At 37.4% G+C, this 20,448-nt stretch overlaps 1 protein-coding gene across 2 annotated transcripts; it reads left to right on the top strand.

Moving 5' to 3' along the window:
• Positions 1-3,481: 3,481 nt before the first annotated feature.
• C5H3orf38 (chromosome 5 C3orf38 homolog) lies at positions 3,482-14,465 on the top strand. Of its 2 annotated transcripts, none has more exons than XM_067739178.1 (3): positions 3,482-3,987; positions 6,852-7,090; positions 8,563-14,465. In XM_067739178.1, the coding sequence occupies exons 1-3, from the start codon at positions 3,861-3,863 to the stop codon at positions 9,133-9,135; spliced, it is 939 nt and encodes a 312-aa protein (XP_067595279.1). In that variant the 5' UTR covers positions 3,482-3,860; the 3' UTR covers positions 9,136-14,465. The 2 variants fall into 2 exon arrangements, with proteins under 2 accessions (XP_067595279.1, XP_067595280.1); XM_067739179.1 differs by lacking the exon at positions 3,482-3,987 and adding an exon at positions 4,071-4,245.
• The last annotated feature ends 5,983 nt before the right edge of the window (positions 14,466-20,448 follow it).

The following is a 20,448-nucleotide window of genomic DNA, read 5'->3' as shown; positions in this document are numbered from 1 at the left end:
CCCTAGAAGAGCAGAATCGCTATCACCTGAGAACTTGTTAGAAATGCTAAATTTGGGGGAGTTCCCTGGCGGTCCAGTGGTTAGGAATCTGTGCTTTCACTGCCATGTCCCCAGGGATCGGGGAACTAAGATCCCATAAACCATGAGGCGTGCCCGCCGCCCCCCCTCAAAAAAGAAAGAAATGCTAAATTTTTGATCAGGTGAGGGACCAATCTGTCATTTAACAAGTCCTCCAGGTAAGGATTGAAAACCACAGATACAAAGCAACCAGTTTCTTCATAAAGTATTAAATTTATAGAGCCTTAGAAACTCAATTTCCAGGACATTTAAAGAAGTCCCCTATTAATAGGTACTTAAATAACTACTGTTGAATGAATGGATATTTTAACAGATCTAATACCCCAAAACAATTCTAATCTAGAGAACTTTTTTCAAAGTATTCAGTGATTGAAACTACCACAATGTAATTTAATGAAAACAGCTCAAAGATGTGTGATCAGCTATATTCAAATTCCAGCATGATAGTTTTAAGGCAATTAAGTGTATCCCACTGAGCTCAGACTTCCACATCTGTTAAAAGGGGAGAGCCGTTCTTGCAAGGTTAAGAATTAAGCTCCTGAAGGGAGCTGAGGCCTTCCTGTTAGTGATTTTACTAACTTTCTCTTGGTTCCAGCCAAAAACAGCCATGCTGTTTTATTCCATGCATTTTTCACTACTGCTCCCTTTACCTGTAATTCTTTTTCCACCCCACTCCTCATTCTTTGCTTTATCTTCTTGGGCATCACCACACTCTCCAGAAAGTCTAATCTCTTGACAATTCTGGATTTCTCTATTGAAACCTGTTTCTCCCAGTCTTCCTCCTCTCAGTAAACAGCAACTCCAGTTGCCCAAACCAAATCCTTGCAATCATCCCTGACTCATTATCGTGTCCTTCACTCTCACCTGGACTACTGTATTAATCTTCTAGTTGGGTTCCCTGCCTCTACTGTTGCCCTTCTGGCAGTCTGTTCTAGACACCAGCAGCCAAAATGATACTGTTTGAAACAAGTCAGATCATGCCATTCCTCAGTTTAAAATCCTCCAATGGCTTTACAATTCATTCATTCAACAAATACTTATTGCATACCTACTATGTGCCAGCCTCTGTAATAGACAATTGAAAAAATAAAAAACATAAAAATCCCTGAATCTCAGAACTCACATTCTACCGGGGGGGTGGTAGGGAGGGGGGACAAAAATACAATATAAGTGCTATAGAGAAAAATTAAGTGCGTAGGGAAAGTATAAGTAAGCATGGCATTGTAGGTGGTGTTTAAACAGGATGATGATAAAATATGATGATACCACCTCTTTGATAACTGTTGAGCAGGGATAGTAATGAATGAAGTTAAGGGAAAGAGAGCCACTCTTATATGAGGGGAAAATGTGCTAGGCTGAATAGCAAGAGCAAAGGCTCTGAGGCAAGGACCTGCATGGCAAGTTTAAGGAACAAAATAGCAAGGGAACCACTGACTGGTCTGGAGTGAGAGACTGAGAGAATAAAAGGAAATGCAGAGAGAGGTAAAAGATAAAAGCCAAAGTTTTTACAATGGGCTGCAAGACTCTAGACTGTACTGATACAGTAGCCACTAGCCACAAGTGGCTATTAAAATTTAATTAAAATTCAAATAAAATTTAAAATTCACCGGCTGAGCTGCACTAGCCACATTACAAGAGCTCAATAACCATATGTGCCTGATGGTTACTGTATTAGCTCAGATGCAGAATATTTTCATCTCAGAAAGCACTTTTGGACAAGTGGTTCTATATCAGTGGTTCTCAACTTGGGGAATTTTGCCCCCCCACCCCAGGAAACATTTGAGGAACAAGGTATTTTTGGTAGGGGAGAGGAGGTGCTACTGGCATCTAGTGGGGAGAGGTCAGGGATGCTGAAGCATCCTACAATGTTGTGGGACAGACCCACAACAAAGAATTATCCTGCCCAAAATGTTAGTAGTGCCACGGTTGAGAAACCCTGCTCTAGATCAATCTTGACAACTCCAACCTCACCAGTCACTGCTTCCTCTTTGCACAAGCTGCTGCAGGCTCCTGGCCTCCTTCCTACATGCCAAGCACTCTGTTCTTTCCTCAGAACCTCTTCTTTTGCTTCTTTCTAGAACACTCTTCTGTGGTTCAGTTTCTCACTTTTTTCAGGTCTTTCCTTCAATGTCACTTAGAGAAGCCTTTCTTCACAGCCTGTATAAAATAGCAACATCCTCTCCTCCATCCCTCTCTTTTTGATTTCTCTCCACAGAATTTCCTGCCATAGTATAGTTTCTTTTATGTTTATTGTCTATTTCCTTTCACTAGAATACAAGCTCCAAAGGACTTGCTTTTGTTCCCAGCATAAAGACCAGTGTCTGGCAAATCATGCTCAGTAAACACATTTTTAAAAAAATGAACGAATGAAAAAGTTGGGCATGTCTTCTTCCATTTGGTTCCACACCAGTATTGTGAGCACTTATCTCTTTATTTGCAACACTCCCAAAAGCTCCTTGAAGGAGGGTCTGTGTCATTTCTCGGAATCTTCAATATCTAGCATAGTAGGCACTCAACGCTTAATGACAAATGAAGAATTGGTATCTGATGAGTAAATGGTACCCCCAGTAACATCCACTGGCAAATCAGTTTAACCATGGTTTGAATGCCTTATTTTAAAGACTGTATTTACAGTTCATTTTGACTATTTAGCTGTGATATTTTTTTTAAAAAAGTTAAATCTGCTCACCTGTATCTGCAGGTGTGTACATTTCAGCTACTAACTGGCAATAATCTAATTAAATGTTAAAAATCTAAAATATGGCTAAAACAATGGAAGGAGACAGAAGCCAGTGACAATGCGTTGAAGTCTGAAGTTTCCCTCTCGTGAATGTTGACACCAACAGTGGTAACAATAGCTGATATATACTGGGCTTTTTCTAGGCGCTAGGCACAGTTCTTCACCCCCTCCCTGCGCTTCAACAACCCTATGAGGTAGGTATCTCTACTAGATTCGTTTCGAGACAGAAAACTGGAAGACCAAAGAGCTTGCTCTCGGTCACAGTTAGTAAATGACGGGATAAAACCCTGGTAATCTGGCTTTCAAAGACCCCAACCTTAAACTATTCGTGATACTGCCTCGCCTAAAGCCAAGCCGGCGAGAATAAGAAGGGAAGCAACAGCGGACCGCAGCTTGTTGGGGAATTTAAGTCAGCTGCAAGGCGGGCAGGCGTGGCAGGATAGGTGATTTTTTTCCCCTTAACTTTTCCAAGTGTAATGTTAAACAAAACCAAATTGTTTTAACACAGAACTACGTAATTTAAGAATATCAAACTACAGGTGCTCCCAACGCAGAAGTGGCCGCAGAGAACTTTCGAGCGCTCCCGGGGTCCCGGCCCAAAGGCGGGGAGGAGACGCCTCCATTGGCCGGCCCCGCGGCATCACGGGAGCTTGTCTTGCGCTGGGGCCGCTGCCGGCTTTCCGCGCACCTGCCCTGCGCAGCCTCCCAGGCGTTCTTTTGGAGAAGGGACTCCTGAGGAGTTTAGGTTTCGTTTTCCCTTGTGGAAGGTCGATGTTCCCGGTGTAAATGCGGAGTTTCCCTAAAGTGAGACCCGTGGGACTCCACTCAGTCCCCGAGAGCCCGGAACCACCGGTCGGAGCACCGCGTTCCCTTAGTGCCCTCATTAACGATCACTTACGCGCCCACGGCTCTGGAATACCCGAGGCCTTTTGGCTGCGAACAACGGGAAGAGCATTTCCGGTACCTGTTGCCACGGCGCCGGCCCAGTGGGCCTAAGGGGGCGAAGTTATTGGCGTCCTCTCCCCGCTTTCTGGGGGTAGAGATGTCGGGGCTCAGCTACTCAGAGATGGAGGGCTGTCGTAGCCTGCTCGGTCTGTTGGACAACGACGAGATCATGGCCCTATGCGACACCATCACCAACCGCCAGGTGCAGCCGGAGGACCGCCAAGGTAAAGGTAGACCCTTCTCCCCAAGGGCGGCCGTCCCTCCCCAGACCTCACCCGGCCCCCAGCTGGCGGGAGCGTGTGAGTGGAGGCCGTGGTAGGCCTCCTTCCCAGCCCGTCCGGGATTGCGCTTGTGCGGAACCCTCGGGAATCTCGGCCCCTATAGCTGCTCTGTTGCTTCAGATGCACGCTGAAAATGGCGCTGCTTCCAGGTTTTATTCATTATACGTTGTGGGCAAATGCTGCTTGTTTCGAAGATGCAGAGTACGTGAATAGTGATTTTGTTTGTTTGTTTTTTGAAGATTTACGGGGAGTCAGGGTGTTTTCCATTTTCAGTTTCGATCAGATGAGGAGTGTCAGCCGCTGCTCATTTTCTTCAAGCTTGGGGGAGGATATCTATCATAAACACTTTTTATCAGTGTGCTGCGTAAAATAACTACTGTGATAAAAGAGCAGATAGGATCAATCCATGTCTCTTTGGATCCAAAGTTTTTCAGAGATGATTCTGTGTACTAGGACTACATTACTTTCAGAGCCAAATAAACATTTTGGTAGAGTAGATTTCATGGATTATAAATATTCAGTGTGGTTGTAATGTAATGAGTAGCTTAAGCATTTATGATTTTGTATATTACCTGGCTAGTTATATTTTAAATTTGCTGAATTTTAGTTTAAAATGAGAAAATGTCCGCCTCCTGTATTAGCATATGACTTAAGTATCTACAAAAGAGTCTGCCTTTTAAAACTGTCTTTCTCTGCTTTTAACATTTCTGCCATTTAAGGTCATTCATTTGAAAGTGAACCAGGAAAACTAAGTGAATAAATTTCTGAGAATTTAGACTGAAAATAATTTTAGACTTAATGTAGTTCTTTGGCATTTATATATTTTACATGCTAATCGCCTTCTAACAGTCTTGGTGAATGTGAATTTAAAATTGTAATAGATAAAATTGCTGAATTTAATTGATGGTGGATCCAAAAGCAAACAAGAAACGAAACTACCCAGTACAAAAATGTTAAATGATTTGAAGTCATTTCTCAGAGAGGAAAAAATAATAAGCATATTGAAAGATACTCAACATCTTTAGAAAGCAATGAAATGAAAACCAAAACTACATGGTGCCTTTCATATGTACCAAGTTGGCAAAAACTAAATGTAAAAACGTCAAGTGTTGTTGATCTTGTGAAGTATGTCGTTGATAACTACTGGGGGAGTGTAAATTAGAACTAGTACTTTGGAAAGAAAACAAGTTCGATATTATCTCCTTAAATGGAAGGTTACTTACCTGAGCTTCTCAAACTTGAATGTGCCTATGTGTCCCTCAGTGATCTTGTTAAAATGCAGATTCTGATTCAGTAGTTTTGGAGTGGGCCCAGAAATTCCACATTTCTAACAAGCTCCAGGTGATGCTCATGCTGCTTGCCCCTCTGGACTGGGAGACAAGTGTGGAAATGTCCAAAGTAATAGTATTTGTAATTGGATACACATAATAAAAGTCTATAAACGAAAGGATAGATACCTTGTGGTATAGTCTATAATTACCTATGGTACAGCTCTGAAAATGAATTAACTACAGCTGTGTCTAGCCACATAGATTAATCTCAGAAACATTAAAAGTTAATTATAGAAGACTATATATATTGATGGATTAGATTTATAGAACATTCAAAGAAATACCAAACTATATTTTGTAGGGATACATAGTTATGCTGTACAACTCTAAAGAAAATCGAGGGAATTCTCTGGTGGTCCAGTGGTTAGGACTCTGAGCTTCCACTACTGGGGGGCCCTGGTTTGATCCCTGGTCAGGGAACTAAGATCCCGCAAGCCCGGCAGAGTGGCCAAAAAAAAAAAAAGGAAAGAAAATCGAGAGAATGATAAAATTTTGGAGAGTAGCTACATGTGAGGTGAGCGAGGAGAGAGAGGGAATAGCATTAAATAGGGAGAGGTAAAATGAGGCCTCAAAGATACCAGTAATTCCTGTGTCTTAAGCTGTGTTGTGTGTATATAGGAGTTCGTTTTATTACCATTCTGTATACCTCACATATGTAAAAATAATCTTTAGTCTGTTGTTTAATAGAAGTTCTTTAAAATTAAGAGTCTTGGTTCTGCCACTTCTTAGAAATATGATTGTTGATACTTCATGTATCCCTGACTTTTGTTATCTGTAGAGTGAGGAGATTGAAAAGTATTGTAATTTTACCTATATTTTAGGGATTGTAAATGAATTTAGTTCCATTGACCTTATTAAAATTTTTTCTTATTCAAATTTTTCTTAAAATACAACCATTCTTTAAAAGAAAATGCTTAAATTCACAATCTCGTATGAGAAGTGAAAGGAAGGAGGAATTTTAGGTGGGGAAATTTATAGTTTAAAGAAATTTTTTTAAAATCCAAAACTTGACAACCTACTTCCTTTTTTTTTTTTTTTTAATAAATTTATTTATTTTTGGCTGTGTTGGGTCTTCATTTCTGTGCGAGGGCCTTCTCTAGTTGTGGCGAGCAGGGGCCACTCTTCATCACGGTGCGTGGGCCTCTCACTATCGCGGCCTCTCTTGTTGCAGAGCACAGGCTCCAGACGCGCAGGCTCAGTAGTTATGGCTCACGGGCCCAGTTGCTCCGTGGCATGTGAGATCTTCCCAGACCAGGGCTCGAACCCGTGTCCCCTGCATTGGCAGGCAGATTCTCAACCACTGCGCCACCAGGGAAGCCCCCACTTCCTGGTTTTTAGAAATGATAACCGTCTTATACAAAAGCAGTAATGCCATGACAAGAGTTTATAAGTATTATTCGATAGAGTTTCTGCTGACCCTGGACAAATTTACAAGTGACTCATGATTTTCTATTAATCTTCATAATTTTCTTTTAGATGCCATTCATGCAATATTAGTGTACAGTCAAAATGTCGAAGAACTTTTGAGGCGTAAAAAAGTCCACCGAGAAATCATATTTAAGTACTTGGCAACACAGGGGGTTATTATACCTCCAGCTACTGAAAAACACAATCTTATTCAGCATGCAAAGGATTACTGGAAAAAGCAGTCACAATTGAAATTGAAGGAAACGCCAGAGCCAGTTAAGACAGAGGACATTAGACTCTTTGAACAGGTAAAACAGACCTTATAGTCATATCCTGAACTGTAGTTCTGTGTAAAAATCTTTAGATAATCCTAGATCTGGAATGATGTGGTTAATGTTCTGTGTTTTTTTTTATAATTTTAGCTTTACTTTCTTTTTTTTGCATCCTAAAGAAAGAGCAGTAAAGCACCTGAGACAAAGTGTTTTTGATATTTAGTAATGTATATGTAATATTCTATTGATTTGTGAGAAAAAATGTTTTGTATCCCTTTATCAAATGGGGACTATTAATTTTTAAAGAGAATGGATAGACTACAGGATCAATTTAATTTTAATTTAGCCTCTGGTTCTCCAATTTCTTTTTTCCACTTTAGAAGAATGCTGTTGTAAGCCCTTTCTCATTTTGAAGACTTTCTTTGGTATTAAATTGCAAACATTTCATGAAAGAAACTTAAATTTTTTTTATTTGTTAGCTAGGAAAAAAATCCTGTTTTAGTAATTTCCTCCAGCTGACATTGGCTGTTCGTATTTCTTTTTATCTTCACTGTACATTTTAAATATTGTGTGAATATTTAAATATCGATTGAACCTTTAGGTAACTTGCAGTTTTTAAACTACATACCCACATTGAATTAATGGTATTTTACAGTGAGAGAGGTTTGCCTTCACATTAGGAAAGGAACTGCTAAGCCTTCCTTAATGTACTGAAAAGAATGTTGACTTTAAATTCATATAGATATGACTTCGTATTAGGGTCTGCTGTATACTAGCTGTAAATGAGCAAGTAAGGACCTTTGTGAGCCTTGTTTATAAAACGGGCATAACGATAATATCTGTGTCATAAAGCTTGTGGAGAAAGACGGAAATAGCACTTAAGTGCCAAACACAGTGCCCAGTACATTCAGTAATAGCATGTGCCCGGTAAATACAAGATCTTTCACCACCTAGATGAGGTACTGTGCTCTGGAATACATTGTTGAATAAAATCTAGCCTATCAGGTGTATTTTTGCAGTATTCATTTTGGAAAGAAATAATATAAAATAATCCCAATCATAGAAAATAAGCAATTTCAATCATATTAGAAGTGTCTGTTTAAAGACGTGTTTATTATAAACTTTGCTGCATATAAAATATATCACAGTGAAGTGTATTCATTTACAGCATACAGTTTGAAAGTTTTGACAAATAACACACCTGTGAAATCACTGCCACAATCAAGAGAAAATGCTTATGTAAATCCTTATTATTGGCTCTTAATTCATGCTGATATTTTAAGAGACTTTGAACCTTAATTTCTTAGAGGAATTTTCAGAAGTTTAAGCTGAGAAATTCTAAAATGACCTCCCCTTTTTGAGAAATAATTTACTGTGCAAGATGGGCTCAGTGAGTTCACAGGTAGTTCATTTCCTTTCTGCTATAATTAGTACCTTAAAAGTTAGCTATGAAACAGGCAAGATAGTAAATAGATACAAGAATTAACGTTGGTTTTATTAATCAACAGGAGAAAGAAGATAAAAAAGCTGAAAATGTTGATTTTCGTCGATTAGGTGAAGAATTCTGTCACTGGTTCTTTGAACTTCTTAATTCTCAGAATCCTCTTCTGGGACCACCTCAAGATGAATGGGGGCCACAGCACTTCTGGCATGATGTCAAGCTTAGGTTTTATTACAACACATCTGAACAAAATGTGATAGACTACCATGGAGCAGAAATTGTGAGCCTTCGTCTGCTGTCACTAGTGAAAGAAGAATATCTTTTTCTCAGTCCCAACCTAGATTCCCATGGACTGAAATGTGCTTCTTCTCCCCATGGTCTAGTTATGGTTGGAGTTGCTGGGACTGTCCACCGAGAGAACACTTGTTTGGGCATTTTTGAACAAATTTTTGGACTCATCCGCTGCCCTTTTGTGGAGAATACTTGGAAAATCAAATTTATCAACCTGAGAATTATTGGAGAGAGTTCCCTTGCTCCTGGAACATTAATGAAACCAGCTATTACACTTGAACCAAGTGATCTAGAAGCCTTTTATAATGTAAACACTTTGTGTGGTCCAGTGAAGGATGACTCAGTGTAAGGCAGGCATTGGATAGTGAGACTGGAGACCAAACTTTATCTAGTGGAAATGAGGCACTGTTGAACAAAAGAGAACTAATTTTACCTAGCCCTTGAAGCACTGAGTACTATATTTCAGTCTGAAAAATCTTCTATACAGAAATTCTTCCAAATACTACATCAGTAATGTCTAAGTGATTTCAGTTTTGGGGATTGACATATTTTAGTTGAAATGTCTTTCTTGACTACAGACTAACATGTTATGTGAACACTTGCCTCTTTCTACTTGAGTTGCAGCAAATGTTCTGAAGGCTTCATGCAATTCATCAAATAAATCCCACTTTAGATGTAACTAACTGTGTGCCTTAGAAACCAGTTAATATTTTCATTTTACTTGGTGGATATTCTGCTAATATCTGTACTTGTCATGCGGGAAAAAATTAATAGTGTTCAAGGCTTCCCCTTTTAATTTTCTCATTTACTTTTGTCTAAATCTGGGTAATTTTACAAATGCATCTCATGACAGTATTGCTTAAAAAATACAAATTTTAGAGATGTTTACTGTAAACTCAGTAAATGAGTAAGCTCACTTTCTAAAATGAGTAAACTCATTTTAGAAAACTTGAATGACATTCTTATACAAAAAGTCCAGTAATTTAGCTGGTAGAAAAAAATCTAATTTGCCTTTCAAAATATTTGAGGAACATTTTTCAGAGTTATCTGCTGTTGTCCAAGCTAAATATCTTAAAATCTGCAACACTTTCTGAACAATTTTGGGCAATGGTAAGTGCTGTTCTCAAAACAGACTTTTTTCTTTATCATCTAAAGTTTCGGCTAACAGTTTTATAGAGCATTTATTGTAATAGCATATAAAGGAAACATACTACTGAAAATTTTTTTAAAGGTTTGCCCAGTTCCTAATTTAAATGAGTTACTGTGTTTTCTCTTGAATGATTTTAGAAGAGGTGACCAAAAAAAAAAAAAAACATATATTGAGATATACTCCCACATCATAAATTAAAATTATTAGGATTTTTTTAACCTCTTAATTTGTTTTACTAGATTTGAGTTACCAGGTTAAGTTGCCAGGTTACACAGTTGGTTTCAAGTTTAAATTCCTCATCACCCAGCAGCTACTTGCTGAATCTGAATTTAATTAGTAATTTTAATTTACAAAAATCCCATTTGGAAAAAATTCAACTGGGAAATGTGATGAGGTATTGTTCATATTAATTTTTTTAACTTTAACTCTGCTCATGACCATCTAGGGTAACTGATAAAATTTTGGAAGCAGGAGGAAAATATTAATCTTTTTTTTTTTTAGTCCTATGCCTCTTACGAGGAGTACAAATTGGTATGTCCTAAAATAAGAACTTAATAAAGAAGGGAAATCCCTTTTTCTGCTGTAAGAATAGTTTTTTGTTTCGATTTAAACCTGTTATCTTTTTCTTTAAGTTTGAAGTATCATTATAGCATGTTATCGATAAATATACAAAGTAAAGGATAAAATTTGAAATTATTCCCATCTGTTTTCTTTGTGCTATTGATGTCAAGTATTATTATCAAGAAATAATACCAAAGATGCTCAGGATGGGCAGAAATTACCTGTAGATATGTTCAGTACTGAATTTTTGAATGTGTAATGCTCAAGGAAGGCTGTAATCTGCATGTTCTTTTAATCACCCTTAAAAATGTGAAATCTTTCCGATAGACCAAATGAGAATTAGAGCTATATTTTATTTCCTTTGAATCCCCACCGCTGGGCGCACAGTAGGACCTAATGTCTAAGTGAATGGGTGAATGAATGAGCAAAAGAAGCTTATATACTGTATAAAAGACTTTTTTGCATGTAGATTTTGTCTTTGGCTCTAGTCATTAGTGGTGGTTTTGGGGTTATATCATGTTTGACTTTAATACGTGAATACACAAACTTTTAGACCCCAAACTAAGATTTAGGATAATTTTAACTTTCCATTAAAATTTACTGACTTTCAAAAGCCCAAGGTCAGAGTAGGATATACTGGAGGGCCCTAAGATACTTAGAAACCATTATAAGGGAAGTGTATACTTCCTGTTCAGAGAAAGAAGACCTAGAAGAACTGAAATTTGCTCATGAAGCTTAAAGCTTGGTCAGGCCTTTGAGAAGGTCCAAAAGCACAGTGCAGATTGAACGCTACTTTTACTACCACTCACTACTCTGTTTATGTTAGGGAATAGTAGAGACTATAGCTTTGTCTAGTACTTCATTATACTCAGCTGGTATTTGTGAAGTTTGTGGAGTAAAGTAGTAAAGAATACAACTAACTCCACACATAATTCATAGTAATTGGGTGGTCAAACCAGGGGACACCCGATCTTTATTTACTGGAGGCTGATTTGCTATAGCCAACAGTATACATCAATATCCTTTTTTGTTAAAAACTTAAAAGTAATAGTTGTATTGGGATGTTTTACTAATATCCAGAATACCAAAAAACGTATTTCATGTGTCTTACTAAAATACCAAATAATAGAAAAAAAGCCGTATCTAATTTATTAAATCAACTTGAAAATGGCAAACAGGAAAACATTCTTGAGTTTTCAGAAAGGCAACATTTTTATGCTAAAGGAAGGCTACTTAGTCCCAGTAAGAAATTGTAATAGCACCCCAGAAAAGGATTTAAAGAATAATGGTTTAACTAAATGAGATAATCAGAAACATTGTGTTTTAACAAAATGGCTCTTGTGGCTTAAAAGGTCATAAAAATGAGTGAACCATACCTTGATGTTTTTCTCACCATCTATTTTCACAAATTTAGATGCCCTTTTCACTGTTTTTTTGGGTTGCAGGGGATAGTCATTGACCTTTTGAAAAAGAGAGCTATATTCTTTCTAGAAAAAATATGTTTGCATATAGTATTACAATTTTTGCATATTTCATTGAGTTCTTGGACTTCCCTGAAGCACATCTGTGAGTCCTAACAGGGATCCTTCTGCTCCATATTCAAATCCTGCCATAATAATTTTATTTCCCCCAGACTACTACTCTACTGTGTTAAAAATTAAAATTATTTTTAGAAACTTTTGTGCCCTTGCCAGAGTCCTTAAGCTAGAGGACTAAATTTTACGAACGAAAGAATAATCTCTAGAAAGTCTGTCAGTTTATGATAGTTGTTTGTATTTTGTTTTTCAATAGATGTTAGCTATTAAGGCAAAACCTACTGCAGTACTGTCAAGTGAAACATGAATGCAGAATTCATTTTATTTGGACAAGACAAGTTCAATGAACATGCTTTGGAGAAAGTGATAAAAATGTGAAAAAAACATTAATGTTCTTAAGATCTTTACAAAACTTTATCCTAAGGAGATGTCTATTTGGTAATGTTTGCATATTGCTAATTCTAATGAAAGATTTTAAAAATATGAACATTTCTTCTGAAGGGTCTATATTTGTGATCAGCTCCCTCCCCCTCTCCTCCCCAACCCTATTTATAACCTTTGTATATAGCCAGTTTGAAGGTACACAGCCCAGCTGTAATGCTGGGAAATAAGACTTATGGATCTGGGTTCTCTTCAAGTTTATATGCATATATTTATTGAGCATCTACAATCTGTAAGTCACTGAATCAAATATAAGATAAAATAATACATCAATAAGTTGATTTACCTCAACTTCTCATGTTGAATTCAAATCTCAGTCTCTGGGTTTAGATATCTTAAAGTGAGAGCTACATTAGGCCCTTTGCTAGAGTTGGAAGGAAAATAATTTCAGAACTGTGTCAGAGTGCACTAAATCCTTTCAGCTTTACTTTTTCTAGTTTGAACCTTTCCTGTAGTCTTTCAGTAAAGTAATATTAAAATTGAGTATGATGTTTACTGTGAGTTATAAAAGCCTATTTTTTCTTGCACTTTATTTTCAGTCTGACTTTTGCTACTCCCTTATTTTGAAAGAATTTAAACTCGATTCCTCATTTCCTCACATGTAAAAATGAACCAGTTAGATGATTTCTAAGATCTGGAACAATTTTGTTACAGGTTACACGATTTTGTGATTGTATACCTTCTCAGCAACTTAAGAATATTACTTTCAAATGAATTTGTAGTTCATTATTAAGGAAATTCTTTTATTATTTTGCTTCCTCATAAATCATGCTCATTGAAAAAACAAAGAATGAAAAATGTGTTTTTCAATCATTTTTAAGGATATGTGTATAGTATGTTTCTATTTACAGAGGAAATAAAAAGATTAAAAAATTACAGATCATATCTAGAATAGAAAAGGGAAAAGTATGAAGCCTTTAAAATACTGTCCTACTTTCTAATCACTAGAAATGCTTAAGTTGTTTGAAAAATTGATGTTCTGTACAACTTTTTTGCTTTGTTGCATATGGTTAAAATATATGTCCATGTTTTAGTCAAGAAGAGTGTAAAGTGGTTGACAGAAGGCCAAATTATAGACTGACAGCAATCCCTAGTAAAAATAAAGATGTTAATAAAATAATCAAATATAGATGACTCCAAGAGATTGAGTAGTAGGAGTTGGCAAATATTTAAGAGTGACATTGGAGACAAGTGGCAGATTTGGGGTAGGATTTTTCTGTAGGAAGCATGGCCCTGGATGGATACTGCTCTTAAGATCACTGAAAGTGGGGCTTCCCTGGTGGCGCAGTGGTTGAGAGTCCGCCTGCCGATACAGGGGACACGGGTTCGTGCCCCGGTGTGGGAAGATCCCACATGCCGCGGAGCGGCTGGACCCGTGAGCCATGGCCGCTGAGCCTGCACGTCCGGAGTCTATGCTCCGCAACGGGAGAGGCCACAACAGTGAGAGGCCCGCGTACCGCAAAAAAAAAAAAAAAAAATCACTGAAAGTTATTCTAGGAAGTATAATGGAAAAACATTTGTTGAGCAGATAGGAGGTTTTGCTGTACTGACTGCATTGATTAGAGAAGTACAGCTTTATGATAAAATGAGTTTAGAATGCAGAAACTAGATAACGATAGAAAATTTTAGCATGTCAGGTCCTTTAATGCTGGAACTAGTAATAGAACAATCAAAATCATTGACCAGTAGACTCCTAGAAATTAAGAGAAATGTAGAATAAGCCATTATTTTAATTCTAAGAGCAGCCTTATACTAGAGCAAGAGTTTTAGACTGAGGAAACAAGTTGATTTTAAATAACATATCAGTGTTTTCTCTTAAATGTTCTTTGAATTTGGTAAACATTTATTGGGCACTTACTATGTACCAGGTATTTTAACAGAAGACAGTCGGTACATAAAGTAGCTTATTGTTTCTTCTAGTTTATGTTTTTCCTCACTTTAACTTGTATAAAGTAATTTTACTGTTTAATAAAGAATTTATTTTATTAGAAAGTGCTTCTCTGTGATCTCTCATTGAGATCTCTCTCTTACTACTTTAACTATTGTCATCTTTTGGTGCTTAATCTAAATTGTAGGTAAAATCCTAACCTTCAGATCAGAGCAATGCTGCTAAAAGAATGGAGACCCTAGTAAACAGTTTCACAGTTCAGAAGGAAAAAAATGTACTGAAACATTTTTTTTTACATGTATTTTTTGCACATAATTCACATATTTTGCAAATTTTAAATGTAAGATGATTTTCATAAAGTCTCACTTTTTAAAACGGTGTTCTGTTCATAATGTACATTCATTAGGTACATATGTATACAACAAGGACTGTGTTGGTCAATTTACTCTAGCCAACATGAAGTCAACAAGGTGTTCATCTTCACTAATGTACTTTCCTATTAATTTTCATGTTTATTAAACTTGCATTTTACAATTGATACTCCTTTATTCCCAATTCACATAAACGACTTACTGAAAAATGATAAAATAGTACAAATACCACCATTCATAAAAATTCCATAATGTAAATAGTGGAAGGAACTTCAATGTGAATGCAGAGTTAAAAATCTGTATATTCTGTGCAGGAGATTCTGTGAGTGTGATGTCTTCAAAACATCAACTGAACCATATAAGGAAGGACAATGATAAACATCCAAAATTTTTTTTGGACTGCAATCCATTTACCACTGGTCAATAGCACACAACCTATCAAATATTTGTGGTGAACAGCACACAGCCTATCAAATATTTGCATGTCGCCAAAGTTTTCACATCCTTTTTAAAGCACATTGATTTCTCTCATAAATGAACTTAGGTAATTTTATATTTTCTGGATAATTATAAAATAATACATCTCAGTTTAAAATTTTTTATGCAAGATGGGAGAATAGTCCAAAATTATCGAGGCATCATCCTGAGTTGCATTCCTTAAAGCCAAGTGTAAGATACTGTTGCCAGTTTCTGTCCCAGGCACCTGGCTCACAGGGCTCACTCAGCACCAGGTGGTGTGAAGCCACCTCACTTTAATGACTGGAGTCCCTGCCTGTCTCCCATCTTAGCTCAATCACTTGGACAGTAAGGCACATTTTAGCATCCCTTAATGATTATGTCCATCTGTCCTTTGTTTCCTGCCATCAGATGTAATCCTCAGAAATTACATAGATTTTTATATATATAATAATATAATAATAACACTAGCCTCTAACAACCATGAAGCAATCCATTACATGTGGGTCTGAACTTGTAGACTCAATTCAAATATCAAATCTATAACAGAAGGTAATAATAATAAGGATAAAAAACTGGTTGAGAGGTTATAAAAAAGTCTCACCATTAATAACAAATATTATCAGAGAACAAAAAAGCTACTGGAAAAATCCTATCAGAAAATTTCATAATTCAGTGACATGGAAGAGTAGTTCTTTTCATATGTGTTCTAGAGGATGTTTTATTTTGCAGACAGAACCACTGATGTGCAGTGTCTGGATCATTATTTGGTGTTTGTGTTAACATATATTAAGGGAGAAGTCCTTAACAACTTGTCCTATTCACCCCTGAAAACTTGTGAATATAGAAAACAAGATTACACTGGAAAATAAATTTTGGTGAAGACTAGAAAGGATGTATCATGATCTTTAATGATAGAACACCAGCTATTTGGGTAGCAATGAAGGTGGTGGTTAGGTAAATGAAAGTGTTATGCAAAAAAGCCAAACAACTCATCCCCTTCTTAAAAGAACAGCTAATTATCAACAGTAAACTGTCAAGATGTTAATCCAGTGCTGAAGGGGAAAGAAAATACTAAATTTTATCTCTCAAGTCTACACCATTTACTTTTATAACACTGCATGAAAAACTGGGCAGGAGGTGAAACAAAACTTTTTCCTCGATACTGCCTTTTTAGAGGAAAGGTGTTCACATGAGGTTTGAGATCAGAACAGAGATTAAAAGTATTTCTTTGAAACACTGTTAATGTCAGTAAAGGGCTTTTCATTGATTTTAGGTGCCTTGCCCATGTGGCATATCAATCAGTCGACCTACTGTCTTGAAGAGACATCCCTCAGGTCCATAATGTGAATTATAATAGCAAAGAGATCAGATTATTTTAAGATTACACAACTCTTGTGCAAATGGCTTAGTTGTACAGAGCTTTATCCCCACCTAACTCCCATCTCATTTTCCTGGCTTAATGTAGAAATATTCCATAGTATATTAGAGTACTTCTTTAAAACCACATCCAAATACTGCAATATAACATGAAAGAATTCTTTCCTGAGCTGAATGCAAAAGACAGATTGGGAACCCATTTAACATCATCTGCAGGTAGTTTTTTCTTTTGGTGATTCAAGGTAAGATTATAGTGAGAGAAAGTATATGACTAAAAAATAATTTTATATGTGGATCATAAAAACAAGAGGTTTTGTGCATCACATGCCTATTCTTAGAATACCACAGCAGTGACAAGCTTCCTCTTTCATTTGAACATGGTAATATAGAATAGAATTGTGGGAAAAGATAAGATTGCTTATATATCATTCTTTTTTTTTTTTTTTAATTTTTTTGGCTGCACTGTGCGGCACGTGGGATCTTAGTTCCCCAACCAGGTATCGAACCCGCGCCCCTGGCATTGGAAGTGCAGAGTCTTAACCACTGGGCTGCAAGGGAAGTCCCTTATACATCATTCTTAACAGAGATTCAACTAGTTGTACACTAAAAGCTTATACTGACCTGACTTTATATACTTTAAAAAAAAAAAAAGCAGTAATCACCTTTTCTCACCAACAATTTAACTGAAATCATTACCTGCATTTTTTTTTTTTTTTTTTTAGCAATGATTCAATGCTCTTATTTTCTGTCCTTTCATAACCCCCATATTCTGGCAATTTGTCAGAGATCATTTCACTGTCTTCTTTTACTTTCTACTCAAATAAGGCTACTTTGAAATATTTTCAGTACTGGAGTGAAAAAACTTTAAAAAGAACCTATTTTGGGGGTTCAGATCAAGATGGCGGAGTAGGAGAATGTGCAGCTTACATTCCCCAACAAACAGATCAAAAATACATCCACGTGCAGAACAATTCTCATGGAAAACTAACTGGAAACTGGCAGAACTCCTATACAACCGAAGCTGTAAGAAAGATCTCCACATACTGGGTAGGACAGAAAAGAGGCATAGGGTTGGGACCTCTGCCCCTGAAAGGAATCTGAAAGGAAGAAAAGGTCTTCATGGTCAGACCCTCATCCCGGGGAGCAAACAGATTGAGCCACAGACTGGGCATCCCAGTCGTGGGGCTCTACACAAAGGAGACAATTGCCCTTGGCTGCTGGGACAACCACTGGGACAGATAGAAAGGCTGGAGAACCCTAGACTCCACTCGTGAAAAGTGTGCAGGTGCTGGCTGTGAAATAAAATTCATAATTTATGGCAAGACAAGAAGAATTTAAATGTAAAAATTTTTCTCTGCCCTTTGGCCTCCTCCCTCTCCTCTACTGTGCATTGAGCATCTGCATTATGCATCAACCAAACCTCCCCCATCGGGAGAAATACCTGCTCAACCACAAAGAGCAACATTCTCCTAGCATCAAAAAGACAACATTCCTTCTTGATCTCTTGATCACACTGTCCTCAGAAAGTTGTTCAGATCGTATCTCATATCTGAATTAGACTATGAAATTAATACTGGGAAACTTTGCCTCAAAGTCCAAACAGCTCCCATGCAAACAGTCACCTATGGGAATATCGGCTGGGTTTCTGTATGTTTGCAAGTACTTAATTGGAAACTAAAGGAAATCGGGCCCTGAAATGGTCAACTTGGGGTTCTTTTGACACTCTAAAAAGTTTTTGAGAGTGCAGTTAAAACCAGCAGTTTTCTGGATCTGTGCCTTTAGGGTCTACTGGAAACAACAGTGGTAAATGTCTTTCTTTTTTCTAAAATTAGATTAGCAGGGAGAAATATTTGTATGGCTAGCTCCATGGATCCTTTGAATTGGTGCAACATCTAAATTGTTAAAATTCTAGAGAGCTCTTGAAACTGAGCAGGACCCTGTGGAGCCCTCCCAGGTACAAATCCTTTCCATATCCCCTGTTTCTTGTTTGTAGGAAATAGGCTTCACTCAGCCTCACTGACTTTCCCTGAGTTCCAAAGAGCAGATTCAATAAGTTGCTTATCAGGGAAGGAAGGGAATGCAGAAACAAAGGAAGAACAGTCAAGAAACAATACTGCAGCGATAAAGCAACATTTCGGTTCCTCCTCAAGAGATATACATAACAATATCTTTGAGTTCTTCTGCAGGAACTAAGGCTCCCACCCAGATGGAGGATGGTAACTTCAAGCTGAGCACAGGATTCCTGGAACACCACCCTGTTATCCCATCACCAACCAATCAGAAGAAAGTCTGCACAGAGTGGAAGATAACGAAGATTCTGACTCCTTCCCCAAATGATTAACTTCCCTTTCTCCCTTTAAAAACTTTCATGGTCAAGCCTAATCTTCGGAGTTTGTTTTTGGACATGGGTTCGCCTTCTCCCCAGGTTGCTGGCTCCTGAATAAAACAAGCTTTCCTTTCCAACCAACACTTATCTCTGGAGTACAGGCTTTTGAGTGGTGAGCAGCCCAACCTGAGTTCAATAACACTCTCATCTTAAACTATGGTACCTAACAGGTATGTGAAAGCCCCCAAAGCCTTCAAAATTCCAAAATAGCCTCATTGAAAGATTTGTTGTAGAAGTCTATAATGAACGATTAATGATATAAAAGGTACTTAAAACTTTAACTGCTGCTCCCCTCTATCCTTCTTTATTTGAGTACTCATTCTAGTAATATTCTGTCCAATTGCCTTTCCACTCTGAAGACATTATTAAATGGTTACCTTTAGAAATGGGACCATATGAGGCTGTAAGGGAAGCCCCTTCAGATCAAAGGCTGATCTGAGGGCCACAGTTAAAGAATGTCTTAAACCCAGGGAGAATCTTCAAAAGTGTTTGAAAATGAATTACCAAAATGGGTGGTCACAGATCTGATTAAACTGACCATAGCTGATATTCAGCCTGATAAGAATTTTTTTTCTTTTGTGGCGTAGGTGGGGGTGGGGGCTCTCCCCTAAGCTAAATGAGGAAAAATAAAACATTCCAACTCAGGTGAATGGATATGTCAGTCCTTTGATATCATTGAGATGGCCACCTGATTCTTCGAGGAAAAAAAACAACTCTTCTTGTTTTATAAATCAATCAATGTGATGCACCACATCAACAAAAGAAAAAAAGCATGATTATCTCAAAAAGATGCAGGAAAAGCATTCGATAAAATTCAACATCCAGGGACTTCCCTGGTGGTGCAGTGGATAAGACTCCAAGCTCCCAATGCAGGAGGCCTGGGTTTGATCCCTAGTCAGGGAACTAGATTCCACATGCATGCCACAACTAAGAGTTCACATGCCACAACTAAGGAGTCCATGTGCCACAACTAAGGAGCCCTCCTGCCACAACTAAGACCCAGTGCAACCAAATAAATATTCAAACATGCCTTAAAAAAAAATTCAACATTCAATCATGATAAAAACTCTTACAAAATTGGGTATAGAGGGAACATATGTCAAAATAATAAAAACTATTTATGACAGACCCACAACCAGTATAATACTCAATGTTAAAAAACTGAAAGCCTTCCTACTAAAATCTGGAACAAGACAAGGATGTCCACTCTCACCATTTCTCTTCAACATAGTATTGGAAGTCCCATGCACAGCAATCAGACAAGAAAAAGAAATAAAAGATGTTCAAATTGGTAACGGAAGAGGTAAAACTGTCATTATAGGCAGATGACATGACACAATATAGAGAAAACTCTAAAGATTTCACACAAAAACTGCTAAAACTGATAAACGAATTCAGCAAGGTATCAGGCTACAAGATTAACACAGAAATTGGTTGTGTTTCTTTACACTAACAATGAAATATCAGGGAATGTAAACAAACAATCCCTTTTAA

The sequence above is a fragment of the Pseudorca crassidens genome, chromosome 5 (assembly GCF_039906515.1).
Source record: "Pseudorca crassidens isolate mPseCra1 chromosome 5, mPseCra1.hap1, whole genome shotgun sequence".
In the NCBI taxonomy this organism is placed as follows: Eukaryota; Metazoa; Chordata; class Mammalia; order Artiodactyla; family Delphinidae; genus Pseudorca; species Pseudorca crassidens.
Note: the sequence above shows the minus strand (reverse complement) of the source record. Positions and strands in the feature narration are given on the sequence as shown.

What these genes read in the sequence shown, in the direction of transcription:
- C5H3orf38 (XM_067739178.1), top strand. Translation starts at nt 3,861, where the DNA reads ATGTCGGGGCTCAGCTACTCAGAGATGGAGGGCTGTCGTAGCCTGCTC. An exon ending in GCAGCCGGAGGACCGCCAAG is followed by an intron (nt 3,988 to 6,851) that starts GTAAAGGTAGAC and finishes ATTTTCTTTTAG; the next exon opens with ATGCCATTCATGCAATATTA. An exon ending in ACATTAGACTCTTTGAACAG is followed by an intron (nt 7,091 to 8,562) that starts GTAAAACAGACC and finishes ATTAATCAACAG; the next exon opens with GAGAAAGAAGATAAAAAAGC.